General features: G+C 33.5%; 6 protein-coding genes and 1 pseudogene across 6 annotated transcripts in view; 2 read left to right on the top strand and 5 right to left on the bottom strand. All coding sequences in view use genetic code 6, as the record gives it.

Annotated features, from left to right (window-relative positions):
• Positions 1-495: 495 nt before the first annotated feature.
• SS50377_22220 (uncharacterized protein) lies at positions 496-5730 on the bottom strand (the record flags this gene model as incomplete). The annotated part of the gene is made up of 1 exon (XM_067906110.1): positions 496-5730. The coding sequence occupies one exon, from the start codon at positions 5728-5730 to the stop codon at positions 496-498; it is 5235 nt and encodes a 1744-aa protein (XP_067767427.1).
• An 852-nt stretch (positions 5731-6582) lies between these two features.
• On the top strand, positions 6583-6981 carry SS50377_22219 (uncharacterized protein; the record flags this gene model as incomplete). Its single annotated transcript, XM_067906109.1, has 1 exon — positions 6583-6981. The coding sequence occupies one exon, from the start codon at positions 6583-6585 to the stop codon at positions 6979-6981; it is 399 nt and encodes a 132-aa protein (XP_067767426.1).
• Positions 6982-10677: 3696 nt separating this feature from the next.
• Positions 10678-10929, bottom strand: SS50377_22218 (uncharacterized protein; the record flags this gene model as incomplete). Its single annotated transcript, XM_067906108.1, has 1 exon — positions 10678-10929. One exon carries the CDS (start codon positions 10927-10929, stop codon positions 10678-10680), a length of 252 nt encoding a protein of 83 aa, XP_067767425.1.
• A 103-nt stretch (positions 10930-11032) lies between these two features.
• Positions 11033-12929, top strand: SS50377_22217 (Glycerol-3-phosphate dehydrogenase; annotated as a pseudogene).
• Positions 12930-14095: 1166 nt separating this feature from the next.
• SS50377_22216 (uncharacterized protein) lies at positions 14096-14494 on the bottom strand (the record flags this gene model as incomplete). The annotated part of the gene is made up of 1 exon (XM_067906107.1): positions 14096-14494. The coding sequence occupies one exon, from the start codon at positions 14492-14494 to the stop codon at positions 14096-14098; it is 399 nt and encodes a 132-aa protein (XP_067767424.1).
• Positions 14495-14588: 94 nt separating this feature from the next.
• Positions 14589-15350, bottom strand: SS50377_22215 (uncharacterized protein; the record flags this gene model as incomplete). The annotated part of the gene is made up of 1 exon (XM_067906106.1): positions 14589-15350. One exon carries the CDS (start codon positions 15348-15350, stop codon positions 14589-14591), a length of 762 nt encoding a protein of 253 aa, XP_067767423.1.
• Positions 15351-16741: 1391 nt separating this feature from the next.
• The window catches only part of SS50377_22214 (uncharacterized protein), a gene marked incomplete at both ends in the record, with an annotated part of 7107 nt that continues 393 nt past the window's right edge, over positions 16742-23455 (bottom strand). The window contains one exon of the mRNA XM_067906105.1: positions 16742-23455. This exon is cut by the window's right edge and continues 393 nt beyond it. Within this exon, the coding sequence (XP_067767422.1) occupies positions 16742-23455 (6714 nt within the window).

The following is a 23455-nucleotide window of genomic DNA, read 5'->3' as shown; positions in this document are numbered from 1 at the left end:
TTACTATATTACTATATTACTATATTACTATATTACTATATTACTATATTACTATATTACTATATTACTATATTACTATATTACTATATTACTATATTACTATATTACTATATTACTATATTACTATATTACTATATTACTATATTACTATATTACTATATTACTATATTACTATATTACTATATTACTATATTACTATATTACTATATTACTATATTACTATATTACTATATTACTATATTACTATATTACTATATTACTATATTACTATATTACTATATTACTTTTTATATTACTATATTACTATATTACTATATTACTATATTACTATATTACTATATTACTATATTTTTACTATATTACTAATATTACTATATTATAATAATTTATTCATTTATATATATAAATGAATAAATAGTTAACTATGAACTAAGTATCATCAAGGCAACTACATTACCTAGCCATGTTAATTGGAAATTACTAAATTATAAAGCTTCACTCAAAAAAATAATTTTTACCAAAACTTTATCTTCTTGTTATCTTTTATTTGGTACTAAGTATAATTACTTTCGATTCCACAAATAACTTCAGCAACTATTTACTGTCTAACTTGTTTGGGCTTAAAAATTAACGTTAACTAAATTGTTCACGCTTGCCATAAGTAATCTATTCACATTCGTATTAAAATCCAAAGTAAACAACTTTATCGACGGTAACTTTCTGAAGCAGCTTCGAAATTTAATCAAAGTATGTCTAGAACTTTTATTAAAATAACTACTACCTCGTATTCTCTTACTAATTGCAAAATTGTGTTAATAAGCTAAAATATTTCCAATCATCCTCGCAAAAACTCTAAAAACTAGGTGAGTTAAGTCGGAAAATAGAAATCAAATGGATATTGCTATTTTTTAAGAATAAGGTACCATTTTTATATTAATAAATTATACTACCAAAAGTGGACAGTTGTTCAAGTAAATCATTATAAGTTATCGTAAATTAAAAATTTTTGGCTTAATACTAACACTTAATATTAACATCTGCTTTGAATGACAAAATTATGGCAGTATACATGACAAGATTACGTGCATCTGCGGAAAAATTCTATTAGTTATTTAAGGCTTACACAGCTGCTAGGTTTGCATCCATCAAAATTTATGCACTCAATACTTCTTCTTTCTATTGTATCGTGTCAGGATTGTTTTCTACATATAAATACTGATAATCATTTTCACCTTATGCAAATACGAGACGAAGCTACAATTTCTCTAAAAATTTGTATATATCAACACTGACAGTGAAAAATACACTAATAATTTCGTCATTGCATATGTTAAAGCCTAGCATATGATATAACTGGCTTAATTGATAGATAATTCTTTATTTATCTTATATGAATAAAACTGACAGCCGAATCTATTTATCATTCGTTTATGCTTTCATTGTAGTACTACCCAATTCAAATTAAGTTATGCCTTATGGTTAGAATTAAATATCAAAATTAATGCATTTCTAAAATTATTCCATTGTATCTAATTTATCTTTAGCAGTCTAGTCTAACTCTTGTTTTATTTAAATAAAATTAGATCCATAATCTTAAAACACATTGAATGGAATATTGATTTTTAAAAATTCAATAAAACTTTCGGTATAGCAATCTTAGCGGCAACTTATTTTATAAAATGAGTGTTTTACAATCTTTTATTTTTCTGATTGTAAAATTTCAGCATGTTTGACATTTTTGTCTTTTTCCGTTTATTACTGCAGCTTTACTAAATCTTCAGCTTTTTACAAATTATATTACCAATTTTAAGATTTATAGTTAACGTCTAATATCAGGTGTGCTCCTTTCCTATCAAGCCCAATCTGCAATACATTATTAAGCTTGAACGCTTTAACCTTTTTGACCAACACTTCGGGGATATGGTGACCACACTCTATCGGAAGCACTTGGCAGCCATCTTTTGTCTCCAAACTGAGGTCAGGGTACCCGTGGAACGTGACGATGAAGTCAAATATTTTGTGCTTTGTTTTGTCCAAACTATCCGTAAAGCACATCTTCTTGTCGAAAGGGATCACGATAATTAGCATAGGGCCTGTTTATTTGTCTTTTAATTTTTCCTACGCTTCATCCTGAGTTTTAGGTAGTTAACACTCTTATGGTGGGGATGTGCTGCCAACATCATCCTGAGCTCCACCATCCTACTCCACAATGGCTTCTTTGGCGGAGGATTCTTCCTTTTTGGTGGTACTTTCTGGCTAGACTGGTAGCCTCTAACGCAGCAACTGAAAAGTTTCTTTCGCAGCTGCTACCGAATCTTTCAGTACCTATTCATATATAGAAATAGATGATTTTTTATTAAAATTTTAGAACGCGTAGTCAAAGGTGGGGTTTAGGAACATAAACTTATGCGGCACGGACGTTCTTCTCAGCAAACTAAAAACACTCTCGCTTTTCTCGGAATCAATACTTCCACCATGCAAGTATTAGACGTAGACATGCCCAGTGTCCACTTAGCCCATAATCAGGGAAATGTTCGTACTTAGGGTTGCCGACTGCCAGGTAAGCTTCGCCATGAACAGGATGACCTGCATAAATTCAAGCAACACGCTTCTCTAGAATAATTTAGACATTTGTTATAGCGTATCTTAAGCATATGCTACACTTATCTCTGAGGTTTAATACTACTCTATAAATGTAAGCATGAGCTAATAGTTCAAAACGGAGACCACCTCGTAGTTCAGAGTCGACGATGCAATGCAGCTGATATTGTAATTTTGATTATCTTGTAGTAATTCAAAATGAGCATATCCTTTTGTGAGCTTAAATTTAGTATTTTTATTAGCACCTTTGTGTATGATAATATTGTTATAGGTTTAGGTGAGGCTATCAAACTGATACATAGTTTGCTCTGGAATTAACTTTTTACCTTCTACACAAAAACTGACTACATGCCTGCTGGTTGCATTGAAATTTAATATTTTTTAGTTATACTGAAACCATATAGACGGGCATACCGATGAGCACATGAACTGCATCTCAACCGACTTCTCCGTCATCATCGAGTACAGTAGCGATACCAAAATTGGGGTGTCTTTAGCAAATGTCTTGACTGATTATTCTATATTATTAATAGAATCCTTATAACTTTTGTCATCCACTACCATCCGACGCTGCTCGTACTGCAAGCTAGACAGCAATGACGCGTGAGGCTGAACATGTCCTAATATTTAAGTATTAATGTAGTGCAACCAACCTCTACTTAACATGGTATTGTAGCAAAATTAATTGAGAGTAAGGCAATTGATGATGGCAAGATCTGTTCCAGCCATTATAACAGTAAAATAGTCAAAATTAGGCATTTCGTATTTAGTACTGTATTATTCCGACATTTTTGGCAGTTTTAGAATCATCTGTTATAGATCTTAATGTAAATCATCTGTATTTGTATTCATAAAATATTTACATATTAAAGACTGGACTGAAGAAGACCAATATTATTTTAGCATGCCCTGCTAACTTATAGGGAAAGCATTCTCTCTAGTAGTTTTTTCTTCTTTTTTATCCTTAGATAACTTGTCATCCACTTAGCTATGTTCAATTTTCTTAAATGCAATAATTGAAAATGCTTTCCAAAATGCTGTTTCGGCCCCTCTGGGGTTAAATAATTAAAGAATAAACTTGAAGAAATCCACTTCAAAATCTTCGTAGTACTGTCCTCGATTCCTGTAAGACGACATTCCCGAAAATAATATCTTTCTAAAATCTGTTCTGTTCCCAGTATTCAGTATCTGCGGTGAGTGAACGACTAGCTCGTCGAGAAGGTCGTAATCATCAATCTCGAGGTGAAGGTACTCCATCGCTATGAGAATGTATTCTGATTTTCCTAGTAAACTATTAAGAGATTTAAAATATTCCACTATAATTTCTTAGTTGGCGTGTATAGTATTGAATCTCTAATCTGTATTTTGTGATTAAACACTCGCTAAAATGTTTTCAACAGTTTGGTACAAGCTAATATCCTAGTATTCATATTTTAGCTTCCAACTAATTCGATCCAGTTTCCTTTTTACAGCTAAAAGTAAGTCAGTGTTCAGAAGTTGTTAAATAACATTGATAGCTAGATGATATTTGGTATTTCTGATATTTCCTAATCTACCTATCTACCAAAATTTTGCATTATCCAATGTGCTTTGTATCTCTATATACTAATCTTTACCTAACTTTATCAGCTTCTCTTCGTAATATTTGAACAACGACTGACACAACTTAACGCATTTCGAAAACTTCTCCTTCTATGACTGCAAGCACTCATCTACCAAAATGATAGGGTGTTTCAATTATATATTATTTCGCCTTTGTTATTCAAGTAATACTTAGTCTATATCATTTATAATATTTGCAGTATCTATAATGAAAAAAGAAGCTAGTTTTAGTTAATCGAATTGCAACTATATAGAATTATCGTATTTTAGCTTTTGAACTAATTACAAGTTGCCCTGAATTTTGTTAATAAATATAATCATAGTCTAGTAAATAAAAGACATTTAGTCTAAGCTTTCCAACTGAAAGGTATGGAATTTACAAACATCAGCTAGCACTGTTTCCTTGAGGTTCGTTAAATCCTGCAACTTGAATATATTTTTATACTGAGCAACTAGCTACTGATGAAATGAGTGTGTCTTGTATTTGTATAGAGGCTATAATGTAGAACCCTACATATTAAGCAATATTGGAACATTCCCCATCAGGAGGTGGAAAAAATACTGCGTGTACAATGCTACACTTTTCCCAGACCTGGAGCTCTGGCTTATGACAGCATTCGTAAGAGTGTCGTTAAGATCATTTTTAACCAACGAGAATAATGCAAAATACTCCGCCTTGAAGAGGTAGGACACGTGGCAGAGCTGCTGGAACATGAACAAACTGATCCCAGTCCCGATAAAGTGGATAGGTAGTTGGAACAGATTCATAACTTTAAATTTATCTGGTAATACTTGTTCGTTATAAACAATATTGGACAATTCGAATATTTTTCTTAAAATAGAATGCTTAAGATCCTATGCTGATGCAACTTCAGCTTTCTAAAAAATTTGAACAAATCTGTCAGTATATAACTGATATGCAGAAAATCCAAAAACTAATGGCAATATTAACGGGTACTTTTCTGTATGCTGGTATTAGATTGCAGCTAACTAGGTCAGTATTAAATTTTCATGAAAAGCACACTTGTTTATACCTTCTGGTTTTAGAATCGTCAATGTGTCGAAGCTATCATAAAATGAAATATATTGTAAATCGTACTAATTGATCTCTGCTAGATAAAGATCTAAATCTGGTGTTAAATTTTCCCCTTCATGGTCTTTATATATCTTAATTGATTTGGTCTTCAGTCCCATTTGGGCAGCTACAATTCCAATGTTATTCCAGAAGTAAAGATCCTCATACGCAAAAAATTTATGTTTTTATACTAGCTATATAGTACAGTTTGGTATAATTTTTTTTAACTTTTTGTATAGTAGCACTATTTATACAGCACAAAGTTGTTCTTTAGTACTAACATTGGCGCACAGAATATATTTCTATTCACTATCAAGCTAGATAGATTAACTAATTTCGTTATCTCTTATAGTAAATTTAAGCTTTTTAATCTTTTTATTAATTATTACATTATAACCCTAGTCAACTGAATATGGAAGAGCTTTAAACTCAATAGATAAACCTGATGACATTTAAGGAGTTAAAGAGGTAAGATGTAAAATAGGGTATTATTATATAAAATACTTTGCTATCCTTTGAAAACTTTATGTATTTTTATTATATATTAATAAATAGTATGATTAATGAATGTTAAGTGTTTTACGAAACAAAAAGTATCAAATAAACTAATGTAGTTTTTCTATCTGTATTTGAGCGCTAGTAAGGAATTAACAATATACAATACTACTTAACTATCACGCATTATTAGTAAATATAGGAGTTTCCTAAAAATACATTAGCTCATACTCTATGCATGATCCCACGCATCCCTATCGTTACTAGATGCAATAAGTATCATCTTCTGCTGACGTCGCTTCTCTTCAGTAAAACTCATCCTAGCGAGTCGTCGTTACCATCTAACATTCATCCATCCCTATGCTTCGGTCTTAAGCAGCATACCGAGTGAGACTGCAGAGTATCATGTTTGATAGATTATGCATCATGCGGGTATTAAAGATAGAATGTATACAGTATTCGGCATAGCCTGTGCTTGTACTCTACAGGTAAGAATAGCCTTCTTAGGCTACTTTGTACCTGGGCTCATAAGTGAATATATATTAGTAAGTATAGTAATGTATTATATAGATACAATAGTATATACTAAATATCCTTATAGGCACCACTCCCAATGCATATATACTATTAAACTCCATTTAAGCTATTACTATATATACTATAGTATTGTATTGTCGTCAAGCACTATCCCAGTACCACTCACGCCTACCGTGGTGCTGTCTATGGAAATACTTGGGGTACCGTACTAGTGGTACCCACTTCACTAGCAGCCACCTATGCCAAATATGAAGAGTAAGCCATTATTCACTATGCCAACAGCCGCAACTCAGCCTCGTAGCACCAAAATGTGGAAGGCCTAAGCTAGCATAAGTTCAACCCTGCTCCCGATAAATTATGATATTGCTACCTCGCTGGGTCCTGACTACCGAGCTAGCGCTATCTCCTCACCCCTAATAACCACATTTTCGCAGGCCCTCTTCGCCCCCAAATCTCTAGATTTCGTGCAGCTTATGCAACTTCGTCCCTAAAAAATTCCCTTCAGTGTAAACTTCGCTCTCGCGCTCTCGAGATTCCATGCAGTTATGGACCAAATTTCCGCTGAAATTTCACGAATCGATCAACTTTAAATCGGTTCAATGAGCGATTTTGCAGAATTAAAAACCGTACCGTTTGGGGACATCTTGACGATGCTGCTTTTAAACTTCTGATGATCGGCTTGCAGGGTGCTTTGGATTTACTCTTGGCGGTATCAGAAATGATGAAATAGTGATAAATGGAGGTATGATAGGTACATTCGATATGTAGTGGATAGCATTAGCCAAATGGCGCTTGTGAATTGTCTGGGTAACTTATTGAACGCATTTTGAAGGAATAGCATTTTAATTAAATTTAATGTATAATAAAATATGAAATCTCGATTTTTAAAGCGCTTCCGCTATCGATGAGAGGCTGTGACATTTAAGGCTTTAAAATTACTGCTCTGATAATTAAAATTATATAATATGATATTTTATAAAAATAAGCATAGCTAGTGTTATTATATAGGGAAACTCAAATTATACATATGAGCAGATTTAGTTATATTTATATTTACTTGTGTAGGTTTTTGTTTACTGAGTATACAATATTAGTATTTAATATATATTGCAAATATATAGCATTATTTTAGATCAAAAACTCAGGTTAAAACTAATTAGTTCTAAATACTTAATATTCTTATAATTCATAGCATATTTGTGACTCAAAACCAGAACCTTATATCCTATGGAATGCATTAGCAACAATTTAATGCATAGTGCTAGGGATAAATTTGATACTGTGCAGGATTAGTTAAGTTAAATACATCATGCAGATCATGTCTAATACTGAGTAAACGATATTTACCTAAACTAGTATTGTAATTATTACCAACTGCATCGAAATATACTTATTAAGGAAAAAGCTTTGAAATCTATTTTGTATTTAGTTTCTGTATGCCAGCTAATTACCTACTGCGCGCCTTGCTAATATATTATATATCTGTATAGTTATAAAATACACAAGTAGTAAAATAAGCGCTCTAGCAGCCCAACATAGCAGGATCACTCCTCTCAAATACATAGAGTCCTGTAAAGCCACACGAATAATATATTTAGTAAGATCTCTTTACATCTCTTGGCGAATCTCACATCCTGAGCACCTACTGATACATCTTGCACAAATAATTTCACTTGCTTTTATTATTGTTACTCTGATTCGCTCTGCTAACTCCTATCTACTAAAATAATAGTATATCATACACTATCATGGATGTTCCAAGCCAGAGAAAGTAGATACTAGATCGTGCTATGTCAGCTTTTGGCAACAGGCCCCTATTTTTTTCAAAACATAATTAACAGGAGGTTATTAATTAGGATCAATTAAAAGGGATTATTGCTAGCGGAGGCAAAACGAAGGACAGTAACCTCCTATTGGGCTACTGATCCCTAAGAGGGCCATGGTTAATCGTAACTAAACCCTGGTAATGATAATCTATCTGAAATGTTCATCTTTTACAAGTAATGTAATTTATAAAGTTCAATATTGACATACTATATAAATATTACTTATTATAAAATTTTAACAGATTTTAGAAATGATAAAGTACCATTGCAAATAATAAACTATAAATATTTTAAATTGGTTTATTAAGATTCGTATGATCCTATCAATAATTAATAGCACATCCTTCCTGAAGTTGAATATAAGATGTTTTATGATTAGTTTAAATTACAATTCGATAAGTATACTATTGATCCAACAGTAAAAATATAAATTTGAATGCATGTTTCAGCTATTAAACAAAGATAGATTTGGAGATTACAAAAACAACAGTAATTATTAAAAGATATCTTACAAGTGAACTTAATTCAGCTAAGTTCTTTAGACACTTAAATACAGTTTATATAAAATCAAATTAATGTGATGAAACCATTAGTATCTTAATATCTAAAAGTTTAATGCTGCAGCCTTTGAATCGAACTATATTTGTTTGCAAAGATATGACAAATAGAACTAATTAATTATCATTTAATATTTTAAATTAAACTGAAAGTAAAAGAGTTGCATCACAAGCAGAAGTTTAACAAGAATCAGTTTATATATTTTGTAGGTTTTTGCTAAAGTGACATTCATTCATTTAATTTATTATTATTTTTGCTTCAATTAAATATATGGAGTACAATATACAATCAGACGAAATTCAATTTTTGATATAAAAAACAAAAAAATACTCGGATGCAACCGTCCGGACCCCAGGAGGTCTAAATTAAAATAATGGTTATGGTTATTTTGGACTTATGGGTTCAGCAGGAACAGTCAAAACGTATTCAATGAATAAAATAAATTAAGCATATTAGATTAAAGTAAACTATCAAAGTATAATTTAGATGACCCTTATTTAAACAATTGAGCTATAACTCATACATTCTTCTTAAGTCCAACTATCGATTGTGATTAAACTTATTAAAAATCAAAAACCAAAGACAATATATTAATATACCATTTGTTGATTCGAATGGAAGACTTCAAAATAAAAGTTATTAATGTTATGTCAAGAATTATAGAAAATGAAAACCATTATAAATCTATCATTGATAACATAAGATTAGATACGAACTACTTTAAAAGATAAAGAAATTAAAAATGGAGATCAAAAACTATTCTTTCAAGTTTTTAAAAACATACTTTCACAATTCGAATGGGTAAAGCAATATTATTAAGAATGTTTAGTTTTATAGAAAGATTGCTTAGGTGATGTTGTTGATTATATATGTAATTCTGTATGAATAAATTGGATTGCGTTATAATAAATATTAGATACGAATATAAAAATAGTTTTATTATTAGATGACTTGAGTGGAAGTTCAGTATTTCAAACTACAACTGAATCTGATTTCTATAAACTAATTTTTAAAGAAGATATCTTGGATTTGGGCAACCATTTCATGTTTACATTCTATTAAGATACTGTATGGACCTTTTAGATAGTTGTTTACAACTTTCTTGTTAATGAACGGTCTCAAGGAAGAACATATAAAAGATATCTTTAAGGATATTGGAAGGATAACAAGTTAAGAATTCGAATAGAAATAGTTTATTGAATTGTATATAGATCAATTGATTATTTTGGAAACGACTATTCGAAGAGAGGCTAATTCAAATATAGTTTTTTATATATAATTATTTAACCAGACCCAATGATCTTTATAAACTTTGATAAGCAAGTTAAGTGAATATCTGTTAATTTTTATCTATATTTAAAAGATAGTACCTTCATTTTTTAACCAAAGAAATGGTGAAGTTCATAAACGCAAAACTGCTGATTGAAGAAAAAGAGATGACCTAGCTTTCATCGAATTAGTAATAAATAATGAACTCATAAAGATAAATAAGAAAGCTAGTACTAAATAGAAATTTGAAAGTAATAACGTATGTAGCAAAGTTGAATAAATAAGATTGCTTAATAAAGATAGAGAAGTAATAGTTGTACTACCTTAAGAAATTGAAAAATAGAACTATTATTATACTCCTGATGTACTTAGCACTAAGCAAGACTATAGTAAGTTTGTAATAATTAATAAGATTGAAACATATCAATTTGGCTCATACTATAAACAAATCTAATATTTATTAACTAAAGATGAAGTGAAAACTATTTAAAATATTTAACCAGCTTCAAGAGAACTATATTTCTGATCCAAAAGGATCCAAACAAAAAAAAAAAGATCAAGTTCAGGAAAAATAGGAGTAGCCAGGGTTTAGAAAATCATTCTGGCGAAATTTTCTGTTACTGAAAATTGAGTTCGTCACCTCGGAATCTATTAAGTTAAACAATAAGTCAAAGAAAAGAATTCTAATGACATTAGAAGAGAACGAATGAATCATCACTTTACTAAACTGACTGCATACTCAACTAATTCATCGCATGATATTTTCCCATAAAGCTCACTGCACTCAACACCTCCAATTTTTTTTGAGAATTATTCCTCCAATAACGGTTATACACTGGGATTTGCCAGCTAAACTGCATACAAGGCTCCACAGACATGCGACGGTGCATTCCCACCGCCTGCATATTTTACGATATTCGTTAATGAAGGATTTACCTTTTCGGAGACTTTCTGAGCACAGTTCATTTTTCAAGATATATACAAAATATAGCAAAACACGTTTTACGAATAAACATTTACACAATATTATACATTAATTCTTATATATTATCCCTGCCACATTTGAAAAATGCTTTCCCTGTCATACGAGATCTCGGAATCCAGTACTACGATTTTCGTAGCATTCGCGCTGCCCCCACAGTTGTTGCCAACAGATATTGAGATCACGCTCACAGACTCCTAACTTCGCTGATCGCGCCCTCGCACCAGCTCGTGCTGGACTTCGCGCACCGCGTTTCGCCCAAAAACTCGGTATGCAGGGCCAAGAAGCAGCAGCTGGGGCTCGAGATCCAGAAGGAGGTGGACGGGAGCTGGGGCGAAATCCTCCGGCACCTCGCGCAGAGCGAGCAGCCCGCGTCAGAAACGTGCGTTACACGCCTGCACAGATGACGTGCCACTCGATGAAAGCAAGGAGACGCAAGATACCAATTGGAAGCTGATGTTCACCTGGGCCTTCCGCGCTCTGGAACGAACGGTGCTGAAATATCTCGACTGGTGCTACTGCAGCGTACGGCCACGATACTCGGAAAAGCGGGTCTGGTGCTAGAAAATAGCACACGTTGGTAGTGAATTCTGGCGCAGTGCATTCACGGCGGCTTCGGGTTCTGCAAGTGCAAGCAGGAGCTCACGGGCCAGAGTACGCGGAGCTGCTCGAGGCGGACTGCCTTCAGTCGAATTCGAGCATTCTTATGCACTCGTTCGTGTTTCAGTGCACAGAAACTGGCAGCGGGTACACAATTTCGACCGTCACGAGGGGCCTCTGTGTGCGGCACTTCTCGGCAAAGGTGTTGATTTCGGGAGCGGCTGCCGTGAGGGGGAGCGAGCATTCCGGTACTCGGCGCAGCAAATGATCAACATGGACGGGTAGCCGCCTGGGAAGAACGTGGAATCCTGGGTTCTGGCGCTATCGGTCTGACTATGGTCCACAGGTGCACTTTGGAGGGCGCGCGCTTTGGGCGTCTACGGGCTCTTACCGCGCTGCTCTGGCCTTTAGCGAAATATCGAATAGTGCTGAACAGATTTCGGAATTCCGCTCCATCTGGTAACCACGGCTTTAAATCTAGTTGGGGAAACTCGGGTTGCCGCGGTGTACCTTGCTCCGATGGATCCTGTAACTTTGCAGCCAGATCTCACGAAAACTACAAGGCTCGAATGCGGCTGTTTGTCACTCTCGGTTGGCCTTATTCCTCAGGATAAAGTTGCCGTGTCTTTGGGTGGAAAAGTTAATCCAAAAGCCAGGCCTATAGAGGCTGGTTCGTTCAAGCTTGTTAGCGGGCGCTTCTTTCAGCCTGAAATTGCTTTAGGTTCATAATTTGGTGGAAGATGCTGCCGAAGAGGGCCCTCTTCTTTTGGAAACATCTGCAGCCCCCGGTACACCGGTTGTACTAGCTGATGAAAACATATTGTTCTCTGCGCCGCAATTCCTTGGTAAGAGCTCGATTCATAGTCAATAAGCATGCGTGTTAGCAAGGTTATTGGGAGATGCAAGTTGCGGGAGAGACGGAGGTTGCTCACGCAGTCCCAGCAGAGATGCTGCACGTTCGTATAAAGTAATAGTTAGTAATGTACCTGTCGCCATTGAAAAGTTTGAAGAAGTGGCGATTGATAAATCTCAAAGATAGATCACTTGTGTTCTATGTCCCAATGGGTATACCATATTTGTAAAAATCGGGATGCCAATGAGATTGAAGAGATCACAATCAATTAATGCAAAGGCGGCATAAACTACGCTAAACCAGAAATTGTGGAACCGTTTAGAACATTTTGTACATCTACTGCAGTTGAGAATGGCGAAGCTGTTAGACTTACTGTATAGCTTTCCAAGCCTATCCCTAAAAATGAACGCATAGAAGCAACTAAGAAACTAAGGTTAGCGTGGTAAAGGCCCCAATTATGATGTGCGATGCCGTACTTAAGGGTATTTTCGGCTCAAAGGTTGTAGCTTGCGCAGTGTCTTAGAAAAGTGACTCAGTGCTATGTTTTTCGTTCATGCTTAAATATTCAATCCGCTTACAGTAATATGCGGTAAACCAGCAGAAAATTAATACGCTGCTGAATTTAGGATATTCCAGACTATCTAATTACTCTTAAGAAAATTTCATTATAAATAATGTATGACTCATAATGTTGCACCATATACTGTGCTTAGTCTGCAATCTTGTCAAAACTCATCTTTACCAATAACTATTATAAATACATTAGTAGTCGTCACCAATATGCATCTGTACTAATTACATTAGTATTTACATTCTAATAAGCCTTAACATTCTTGAAAAGGCATTCGTACTGTTTCTAGACTAGTGCTCTTTTGTTATATAAATATGTTACTATGCTCGAACATTCCCACACCATACAAATTGTTAGTAATGTTCATATATAGCAAAATCAATTAATTTATCCTAACATAAATTTCATATTAGAAGAAACCCAATCCAGTTGCGTTAAATACAGTATTTTACGATAAAGCCTATAAAATGATATGCAAATAATACCACTCTATCCATCTCTATCTACAAATATTTAAATGATATATACTCAAAATCGTGATATTATTAAGTATGAAACTGTCCAAAAAATACATCACTGCTATGTATTACAAGTTTTTGATCCATTATAATTTGTATCTAGAACTCAAACTGTTTCAAGAATATTGCTTGGAAAATGAAATTGTGCTCAATATTTTTGAAAGCACCAATGGTTATTATTTTACATTATTAAACGCACAAATGGGTGCATAAATAGTTGAGCAGTTATTGATAAGCTTTTGAAAAATTTAGGTTAAATTATTGATATATAGCGTTTCAGATAACGTATTTCGTGGATATAACTATTATGAGTAGTAGAAGTCGTTGTTGCGTCAGTAATAATCTACCCGTAGGTTAAATAAGCAATAATTTTTATAGTTTGCATAGTTTATTACCTCATGTATGCGATGACTTAATAGGCTAAAAAAGACTAGTGACGATGTTTCGGTATAATCTTTTTAAATATTTCTATCAATAACTATTATATAGCAAATAAGTATGTTCCTTCAATAGCAATTTCTCCAAGTATAGCTATTTCATGTAATAGGATGCTATATATTTATCTGAATATAATTATATTAGAGTACCTAAATTTAATTATAAAAATTTCAAAACCTGCATACTATTATCGAGATAATATGACATATGTAAGTATTATTCTTGTTATTCGCGATTTGAATTTGAATTTCGCAATTATCGTAAGATTATGAAAAAGCAAACCTGGTTCTAAGTGTACTGATAGCCTTGCCAAGCCTGATCAATACACCTCTAACTACAAAACTGATCCAAATGTGAGATTATATATTTTTCTTCCTTCGCTACTGCTGACAGTTCTATCTGTCCAGCCTACTTACTGGTACTTGTATACAAAGATAAACTGCGTGTTGCTTGGTATTCTAGGTGATTGTACTTGTATAGTTGATATGATTTCTTATTATTCGCCCAATTAGCTTTGTACTCGACAATGTATTATCAGTCAGTTCCGCTCTAACCAACTTTATTGGCATGGCCCTTGGAGTCCATACTTCCAGCTGCTCCTTGCATGACAAAATTTTATTTATTTCCTCTTTCGTAGTAGCTAATATTCATAGATATTTATGATCAATATGCTTCTTTATAGATCTAATATTTCTTGGCACAGTATCTTGTACCGCTAGATACTGCTCGAGGAAAGCTGACAACCAATAGACACGCGCTACCACCATACGACAGCGAAATTATATATTTCCTCGCTTTGAGATGCCAGTCGAGAGTCTGTGTATGCGCCTCTTTACACAATCCTCTATCCTGATAATTTGCAAGCTTGCAGGCTGTGCAGTCGCAACACTGAAGAGCTAGATCTTATTCTACGCTAACATACAATATAAATTGGTATAGTAAACATGCTACAACTCCTACGTGGCGGTTTGTGTTCAAAAACTTGAAAAGTATATGAATGCAAGTCGTTTAAAAGTTTTAAATAACATATAACTCCTCAGAAGTACTACAATATACACTACCTGCTGCCTATCTACATTTGCCATGTGTATCTTCATCTACTGCACTACTACATTATCTGCGTTGGTATTCAGCATTCCTAACCACTGTCAGCGGATGTAGTCTGTAATTTTATTAAAAGGCCACGTGTATCTTCGGAGGAAGAAAGGCCATCTCACAACAGTCATCAGCTACCCGCTGCTCAACCCATAAGTTGTGTACTATGCATGGTATGCTGGAATTCGTTTCTACAATAATTATGGATTTCGCGCTGTCCAGTTTATTGCTGTAATATGCTTCTGCGTCACGGGGCCTCCTAACCAGATTCTCTTCCACTATTATGGTAATTTGACTTACCTGAGTATCATCATAGTATGCCTGTAGCATTATTTCTTACTTAAGTTGTAAGTAACATAACTGCAATTAGGCGGGGTGAAACTTCCTACATCCTTTGATAACATCATTACTGATCGACCGATCGCCAAATAATAGTTTCAGATTCACTAAGTATGAATATGGTCAGGAACGTCACATGGTGTGTCTTGTATATCGGTTTTACCTCCAGAATCGAGGTACATTCCAGGAGGCGAGAATTATAGGAATTATAATCTTCTAATAATACGTAGCATACTTAGTCATTATATTAACTCCTTACGCTATCGCAATACTAGCATACGGAAACAAGTTACTGTTGCTAGAAATAATTTGTCTGCTCTATTAACCTACAGCTACCTATTGGCAAATAGTTTACATGACTGTGTTTTAAGTATTACGAAGGATATCCAGCTATTTTGATCTGTCAAAGTCATGTTACATAATAATAACACTGACTGTTAACCCAAACCTAGAAGTTATGGCCAGCCTCAACCAAGAAATATAAAAGGACTCGATGTCTTAGTAGTCCCAGGAACGAAGATCTCTGCTAATGGCGAAAAGTGCAGATATAATGTGTCATCATTAATATACCATAAATCAGCTCTATGTCAGTATGGTGCATTTGCAACCACTTTAATCAGCAAAATACACTATCGTATTAAATCACTACTCCTTCTAATTGAAATTGCAGGCACCAATATATGTTAAGCTTAAATTCAGCACCACTATCCTAAATTTTTTAAATTTGCAGATGCGCTACTGGTCCAGCTCAAAATGCCATACCACTCTGTTAATACTCCCGGAGTAGTACATGAAGCTAGACTTTCAGCACAGTAATTCCATTTTTCAAAATAACATAAACCGCACATTTACCTATTTTGGGTATCTACATTGTACTGCAGACCGGCTTGCCGGCCCAGGCTGTCTTTTATCACTTGATCGGCAGTTTGAGTTAAGATGGTAAATGCGCTTGAAACGGAAATGAACAAACTTTTTTGACGCCATAATGGAAATATGCGCCATCTTAAGACGCAAAAAGACCAGTGCAGAAGAATGTTTAGCACACTCGATCCAGGACATTCATCATTCTAAACAACGATCACAATACACATCAAATGTAGCATCCAATATTTAGCAATTGAAGCGCTGAAGCAAAGTAATTCCTATAAAATATCATGTAGCCAGAATGCTTAAAAATTATCTGAACACTGAGATGTTTTACAGAGGTTCGACCTATTCTTAAAAATTTACTTATTTAGGAATTCCTTATTTCCAGCTTAAGGAAGCCGTTCAAAATTCTACAATATAATATATACGAAACAGATAATATAAATAAGCAGTTATTTAGCCCACCAGTTTCCCATGCAGTGACCTCAAGCAATATAACAAATAGACCCTCACTTTCACTTAAGAATTATCACGTGGAGGTAGCCTTCCTCGATGGCCACTATCACCGCATTCAGCTGTGTTAACGTATCCATTAAGTTCTCTTTGGATGTTTAAAAAACTTCAAAACAATACTCCTCAAAATATCCTTTCTACCCTTCTACAATAGAACTTTCGCGTAAATGTTTTACTTTAAATGTCAAAATTCCATCTTTATATTCTATCAACTTGCATGCTGCATCAAACACCTCGTTTTCCTTCTTTTGCAGGAATCCGATTTAGCGCTCTGAAAGCGCGTTTCTATACTTTAGGATTGCAATCTTACATAGAATTTCGTACTTTGATAAAATTGGCAAGAATGTTTGACAGTCCTCAGTTAGACAATCAACGATTAAAGTAGTTCCATCGATAGAGACTGGGAAAAGATGATTTTTAAGCAAAAATCCAATAATATCTTTGTTATCAATAACTTATTTTATAGTAATTTCATTGGCCAGTATCTTATAGGTTATAGCTGAATCAAGTAAACATTAATTTATTTTCTCTAGAATTTAGAACAAAAAATCATTTGTAAACTTTCTAGCGTTGATAGTCCCTGAGTAGTAATTATTTGAAATCCACATGGTATCAATACCATTAATACCTTTAATTATGGAGTTATCTAGTGAGTAGAAATTACCAAATTAACGAAAATATGACTCATATTTAAATTAAATGATACTTATAAATATTTTACCCTATTACTTAGTAACTACTTTAGTAACCTATTTTCCACATTTAATTGGAATCGTTGCCTAAAGTAACACGCTTTCTATAGTTTAATCATTTTATTTTTTAAAATAAAAATAATTATTTTTTTCTTATATAGTTTTTCCTACGAATATAACTTTAATTGCTTCTATAGGTAAGTTAAATTTGAAATATATATAGGATTGATTTATTTCAAGATCTACTTACGGTTAAGCCTCCGTTTATTATTTAGCAGGCTCTTCTGTCTTTTTCTTCTAATGGTTTAAATCTTTTTATTAGATAATCTTCTTAACAGTCTAATTTTCTATATTTCTTAGATAATCTATGCAAAACATAGAAGAAGTACTGTTGCGTTTACAGTTCACAAAGTAGAAAATGTCAAGACAGAAAAATTTATCATTGAATAACTATTTGTTTTTCTAGTACTATTATTTTTCTTCTGGTTATTATAATTAATTAGCTACAATTGTATTTTTTGTTCCGTAATATGATTTCGCGTTCTTATCTTAAATATTTTACTGCAATTGTAGTTAATCTTTTAATTACTATAGTAATTATTTTATCTTTCTTAATAACACTTTAAACGCAAAATGAACTATGATTTATGGCACTCCGAACAGATTTTTCCACTAAGTGATAAAATCACTAATCTCGATTTATGCTTATTATCCTTTCTTTAGAACGCTAGTGCACCATTCTGATATTACGTTTTGTAACTACTTATTCTCCTCTTTTGACATTACTTTTACCTAATTCGGAGTTGCACCGCCATGCTATTATAATACTTTTCTGTTATTGCCTTAGTTATATTATTCTGTTAGTCGTATTACGGATAGTGCCGCATATTTTGATGCGGTTAGAATTTACTATTAGCAACTCGATTCTTTTGCCAACTAAATTTAAGATAATTAATCAAATAGCTAACATAATTCGAGCATATCAAACACAAGTTACTAGTCTAGTACCGATAGTCCTACGTCTTCGTAATTTGTTTCAGATTCGTTAGTTGGTGTTTAAAATCCTATCGCCTAGTTCCATATATTCATATATTATTAAATTTCAACTTAGTCTTAAGGTGATTGTTTCCCTATTTAGATTTGTACATCCTTTTATGATTTCTCTCCTAATAGTAACTCACCTTTTATACATGTTAGCATTTTATCAACAAAACTCTAATCTGCCACTGCACTTTAATGTTTTTATGTAGCAACTAATGTGTCTGCTGTTGGCTACTTAGCGTTTTCTTATACCTATTCAAATTCTTTACTAGCCTGTTATATTAATAATGTAGTTTCTTCCTGTGTCGTAGATTACCGTTCCTTTTTTTTCTTCAATATTTCTATTAATCTGTTCAGTTTATTCCTGGCGGCATTTACAGAATCTTCGCGTTCTTTTGATATAATTTATTTGGATGTTAAATCTGTTTAAGCGTCTTCAACCCGTTATTTCGCAGTCGCAGTCATGTTCATAGCTTCTGTTTAATTCTACGTTAATAATTCAGTTTAATAATTTACATTTATTACTTTTTCTGCCATATGCTTTATTTATTATGAATGAATAATATTATCATACTTTGCTTATAACATTTCAAACTCAGCTTACGCTTTTATGGCCGCTTTTTCAATATCATTATCTTTATTAGTATTTTCTGTTAGTATTTATTACCAATCTTTTGCTTATTATAACTATATCTCTGCCTATTCAATATTAAACTATTTTCTTGGAGAAACTGATGCATATTATGCATATAGTAATGCTTTTTCTGCTTTTTCAATCTCTTACACTGCATTTAACATTGCGTATTCTTACCGTTTTTCGTACTAAATAACTATATTTTTAGCATCTATATTTGGTTAGCTTGCTTTGGCTTTGGCTGTAGTTAGTTCTGCTTCCGCTTGGTTGACTTCAACCTTTAATTCCTTTACTTTTAATTTAGCTGTAGTTAATTCTGCTTCCGCTTGGTTGACTTTTGCTTTGGCTGTAGTTAGTTCTGTTTCTGCTTAATTAACTTTGGTTTTGGCTGTAGTTAGTTCTGTTTCTGCTTAATTAACTTTGGTTTTGGCTGTAGTTAGTTCTGTTTCTGCTTAATTAACTTTGGTTTTGGCTGTATCTAGTTCTCCTTCCGCTTGGTTGACTTCAACCTTTAATTCCTTTACTTTTAATTTAGCTGTAGTTAATTCTGCTTCCGCTTGGTTGACTTCAACCTTTAATTCCTTTACTTTTAATTTAGCTGTAGTTAGTTCTGCTTCCGCTTGGTTGACTTCAACCTTTAATTCCTTTACTTTTAATTTAGCTGTAGTTAGTTCTGCTTCAGCTTCGTCTACTTCGTTCTTCAGCTATTCTACTTTATCATTTGCTTGGGCTACATCATTATTCAGCTATTCTACTTTGGCTTTTACTTCACTTAAAACCTTCACCTCTTTCTGTGCTTAGTATGCTTCTACTTTTTCCGTTCTTGCTTCATATTATGGACTCACCTAGTGGTGCAGGCAAATCTACTTGAAGTTTTGCTGGTATTTATTTGTTACCTGGAAACATGTTGCAATCCCGGTATCTTTTTATTTTTTAAACATTTCTTCCCCAGTGTGGTTTCCTGAATCCATCAACAGATTAATGCTTGAAACTTTCTCTTCATCCACGTCATGGGTCTTAATTGATAGCATTTTTTTGTTAGAAAATGAATCTCTTATTGTATCCTCCACCCCGAATAGTGAAATTAGATAATCCGGCATCGGCGGAGATGTCTCAAAAAATAGATTCGAAATGCAAGTTTTATCAGTAATAGTTACGATCGCAAGTTTCTCATCCTTCTATAGTAGACCTAGTTGTTTTAGCTTTACATAGCAAACGCTGGCGTTCTGAATAGCGTCACGAATGTACATATCTATATCTGGCGTATCGACGTTCCAGTATTTATCGAAAGATTTTTGTAAAAACATGAAAAATGCACCTTTAAAAAGCGACTAAAACTCTGTATAAATTTCTTTCAGCGTGGTGATATTATTCTATTAGACCTACAGTGGATTCACATAAATCTCCAGATACTGTGAATACTTGATAATCTATTTAAAAAGCTTAGTTAATCCACTCATATGAGTAGGGTACTATCTACACAAGGATATAACAAGGATTATTGCGGATGAAATTTCTGATATCTGCTGCTATTTAAACATGCCTTCGATTTGTCCTGTAGTGCATAACTGGCTAAGTTAGGCTTAATCCGATTCTCCATTAAGCATGGTAAGCGTATCTAGAAACCTCTAGCTTGCTAAGAAATGTAATACGAACACCACATCTCGATTCAGCGATGAAGATGAAGTGAGATGTAATTGTTAATTAAATTCTGCAATTGACTACAATTTTAACAATTCCGTTTTGCTTTCTTAATTTATTAACTAATTAGCTCCAACTAAATCCTTATTCCTCATTATGAACAATGAATTGTGAATTTACATATGAGAAGAAATCTAATTCAAAAGAATAGACTTTGAATTAATAATTAACTAGAATTAGTATGTGGAATTGAAAAGGTACTTAGTTGCACTCTCATTAATAATTATCTATGGGCACACCAAGGGGCATAGGAACTGCAGCTCTGCAGCTAGCTCTGGCATCATCGTGAGGTAGAAGTCCTTGATGCTCATATCTTTTACCTTATCGTTTACCTATTCTATCATAGATTTGTTTGTTTGAGTGGTAATTCGCATATCCCTGTAGTAGCTTTAGGTCAGACAAGAAGGGTGCATCTAGGAGGTGCCAAGGATATTCGACTGTGTATACGGAGTTTTACCTCTACTATTTTCGGAAGTATAAAGAAACTAATTTTATCTGAGGAAGTTTATAAGGGCTAGATCAGTTCCTGCAGCCAGGAGGTGAGTTACTTTTACTGAGATAAAGGGTATTTCCTAATAAACATTCAATATAGGGAATTTTATAGTAATAGCATATATATTCTTGAAGAATTTTATGTACGGTTCTTCTGTACCAAACTATTCGCCCAAATATTCGTTTAGTTTATCTTTAACCTCGATTAACTTATGAAATGAACTGATAGTATCAGCTCCTTAATTCATAACAAAAGAAATGTTTCGCCAGAATATAGTCTCGATCCCACGCGGGTTGTACAGCATAAGGAGAAACTAGTAGAGTTTCTCTCTAAATACTTCCAACGTAGTATATTTTGTAAGATCTGACATCATTTCCTAGAATGACTTCTTTACAATTAATGACTCTCTAAGGTTGATAAAATTTGGTGACGAAATGCCCATTAGATCAATAAGTTTATAAGCTTTACAATTTTTAAATACTTCAGACGGTATTAACCTAAGGAAATATCGGTCAATCTCTATAGGGTCACCAAGGATGTATTCTATTTTCTACTTTGCCTATTCTAAGTATTACTGTGCTTCATCACTCTCAACTTTATCTATTGGCAATTTATTTTGACGAATCTCTAGCCAGTCTAATAATTATGAGAGATAATAAACTGATATATCATCTATTTTTTTAAGTATTTCATCAATGCTATATTTTGCCTTCTTCGTAAATTTGTCAACGAATTAGTAGGTTATTCTGACTAGCGCGCTGGCGCACAATGCATATTTGCCCTTTTGTTAGGCCAGACACTCATCGACTAAGAGCATGACTTCCTTATTGGAGTTATACGATTCAACATTATCGGACTAAATCGAAGTTTTTTATGTTGCATAATAGTCTGTACGCTACTACAATATCCCAATTTATTACTCTATAGCTCTAATACTGTCTTCATATTTTTTAATATCTTTCTATTTTTTACTCTTGTCTTCTTAATTTTGTGTATCTATTATTTTTTTAGCGACGTCTCTTTCATGTGTAAACTTCTAAATTTCATCATCTAAAGCTTTTGTAGTTAATTTTAAGACTTGTTTAGTTTATTCTAATTGCTCGCTCGGATCAAATTTAAAAAAATCAAGCATGCTAGTCACCGAAAATTCACAAAATACTGACGTACCCTACAAATACAACTCAAACGCACCCTCAAGTTATTATTAGGCAGTATGCATATCATATGTTTTGATTAGGTTGAAACACTCTGTTTTAACATAAGCCATCGTTTTAGAATATTCAACTCCATCTTTCAAATTACTACTAATAACATCTCCAAGGTCAGTTTGACTTTGATAAGCGGAAAATAAAGTTTTTAGTTTTTAATCCATCTCGATAGAACCTCTATTATATAAAGGCTGCGTTTTCAGATCATGTGAATCTTTTGTGAATCCAGTGTTGATCAATATGGGAATTTTCAGCCCCGAGAACAGGTTGAAGTAGAAGATGGTGTGCAGGGTGACAGTTTTACCGCTCCTCGAGCTCTGGCTCAGAACCGCATTTTCGAGGGGGAAGAATGCTGAGAACACCGCAAAGTACTGCGCCTTGAACAGGTAGGACACGTCGCACATTTGCTGGAAGATGAACTAGTTGCTATCGTTAAAGTCTAATATGTTTAGTAAATGCACTGGGAGCTCAAAGATATTCTTGAAGACTTAAGTGATTTTACGGACTGTAAAATTTTCGATCCTATCATTTCTATTCTAGTCTATAAAAGTAGTTTTATATGAAATTGCAGATGGGTGGGTTGCAGTTGTATACATTTCTTATGCATGATGAATATAAATCTGAGGGAAATTTGGGAGATGAATTGTTTTACCAGATTTCACATTATTAATATAACCAGCATCTTCAACAAGAATTTCCATATCCTATTTTTAATATTAAATAATTTGATTGTAAATAATGTAGGCACTATAGCCTAGTATCATTGGCAGGAGATGCGCATATTGCTATTATTTATGGGCAGCCAAGCCAATTCGCTCCAAAATAACCAATTTCATGGAATAGGACATTTTATCATCAAACTGGAAGTGGCTCAATCCCTCCATGGTGTCTAGCTACTGAGAGTCGATTCTGGGGAAGTCTGATACTATAATCATTTAATGGGTTGG

This window comes from Spironucleus salmonicida, chromosome 2, assembly GCF_000497125.1.
Source record: "Spironucleus salmonicida strain ATCC 50377 chromosome 2, whole genome shotgun sequence".
NCBI classification, from domain to species: Eukaryota; Fornicata; order Diplomonadida; family Hexamitidae; genus Spironucleus; species Spironucleus salmonicida.
The sequence above is the reverse complement of the archived record's forward strand: the minus strand, read 5'-3'. Positions and strand labels throughout refer to the sequence as shown.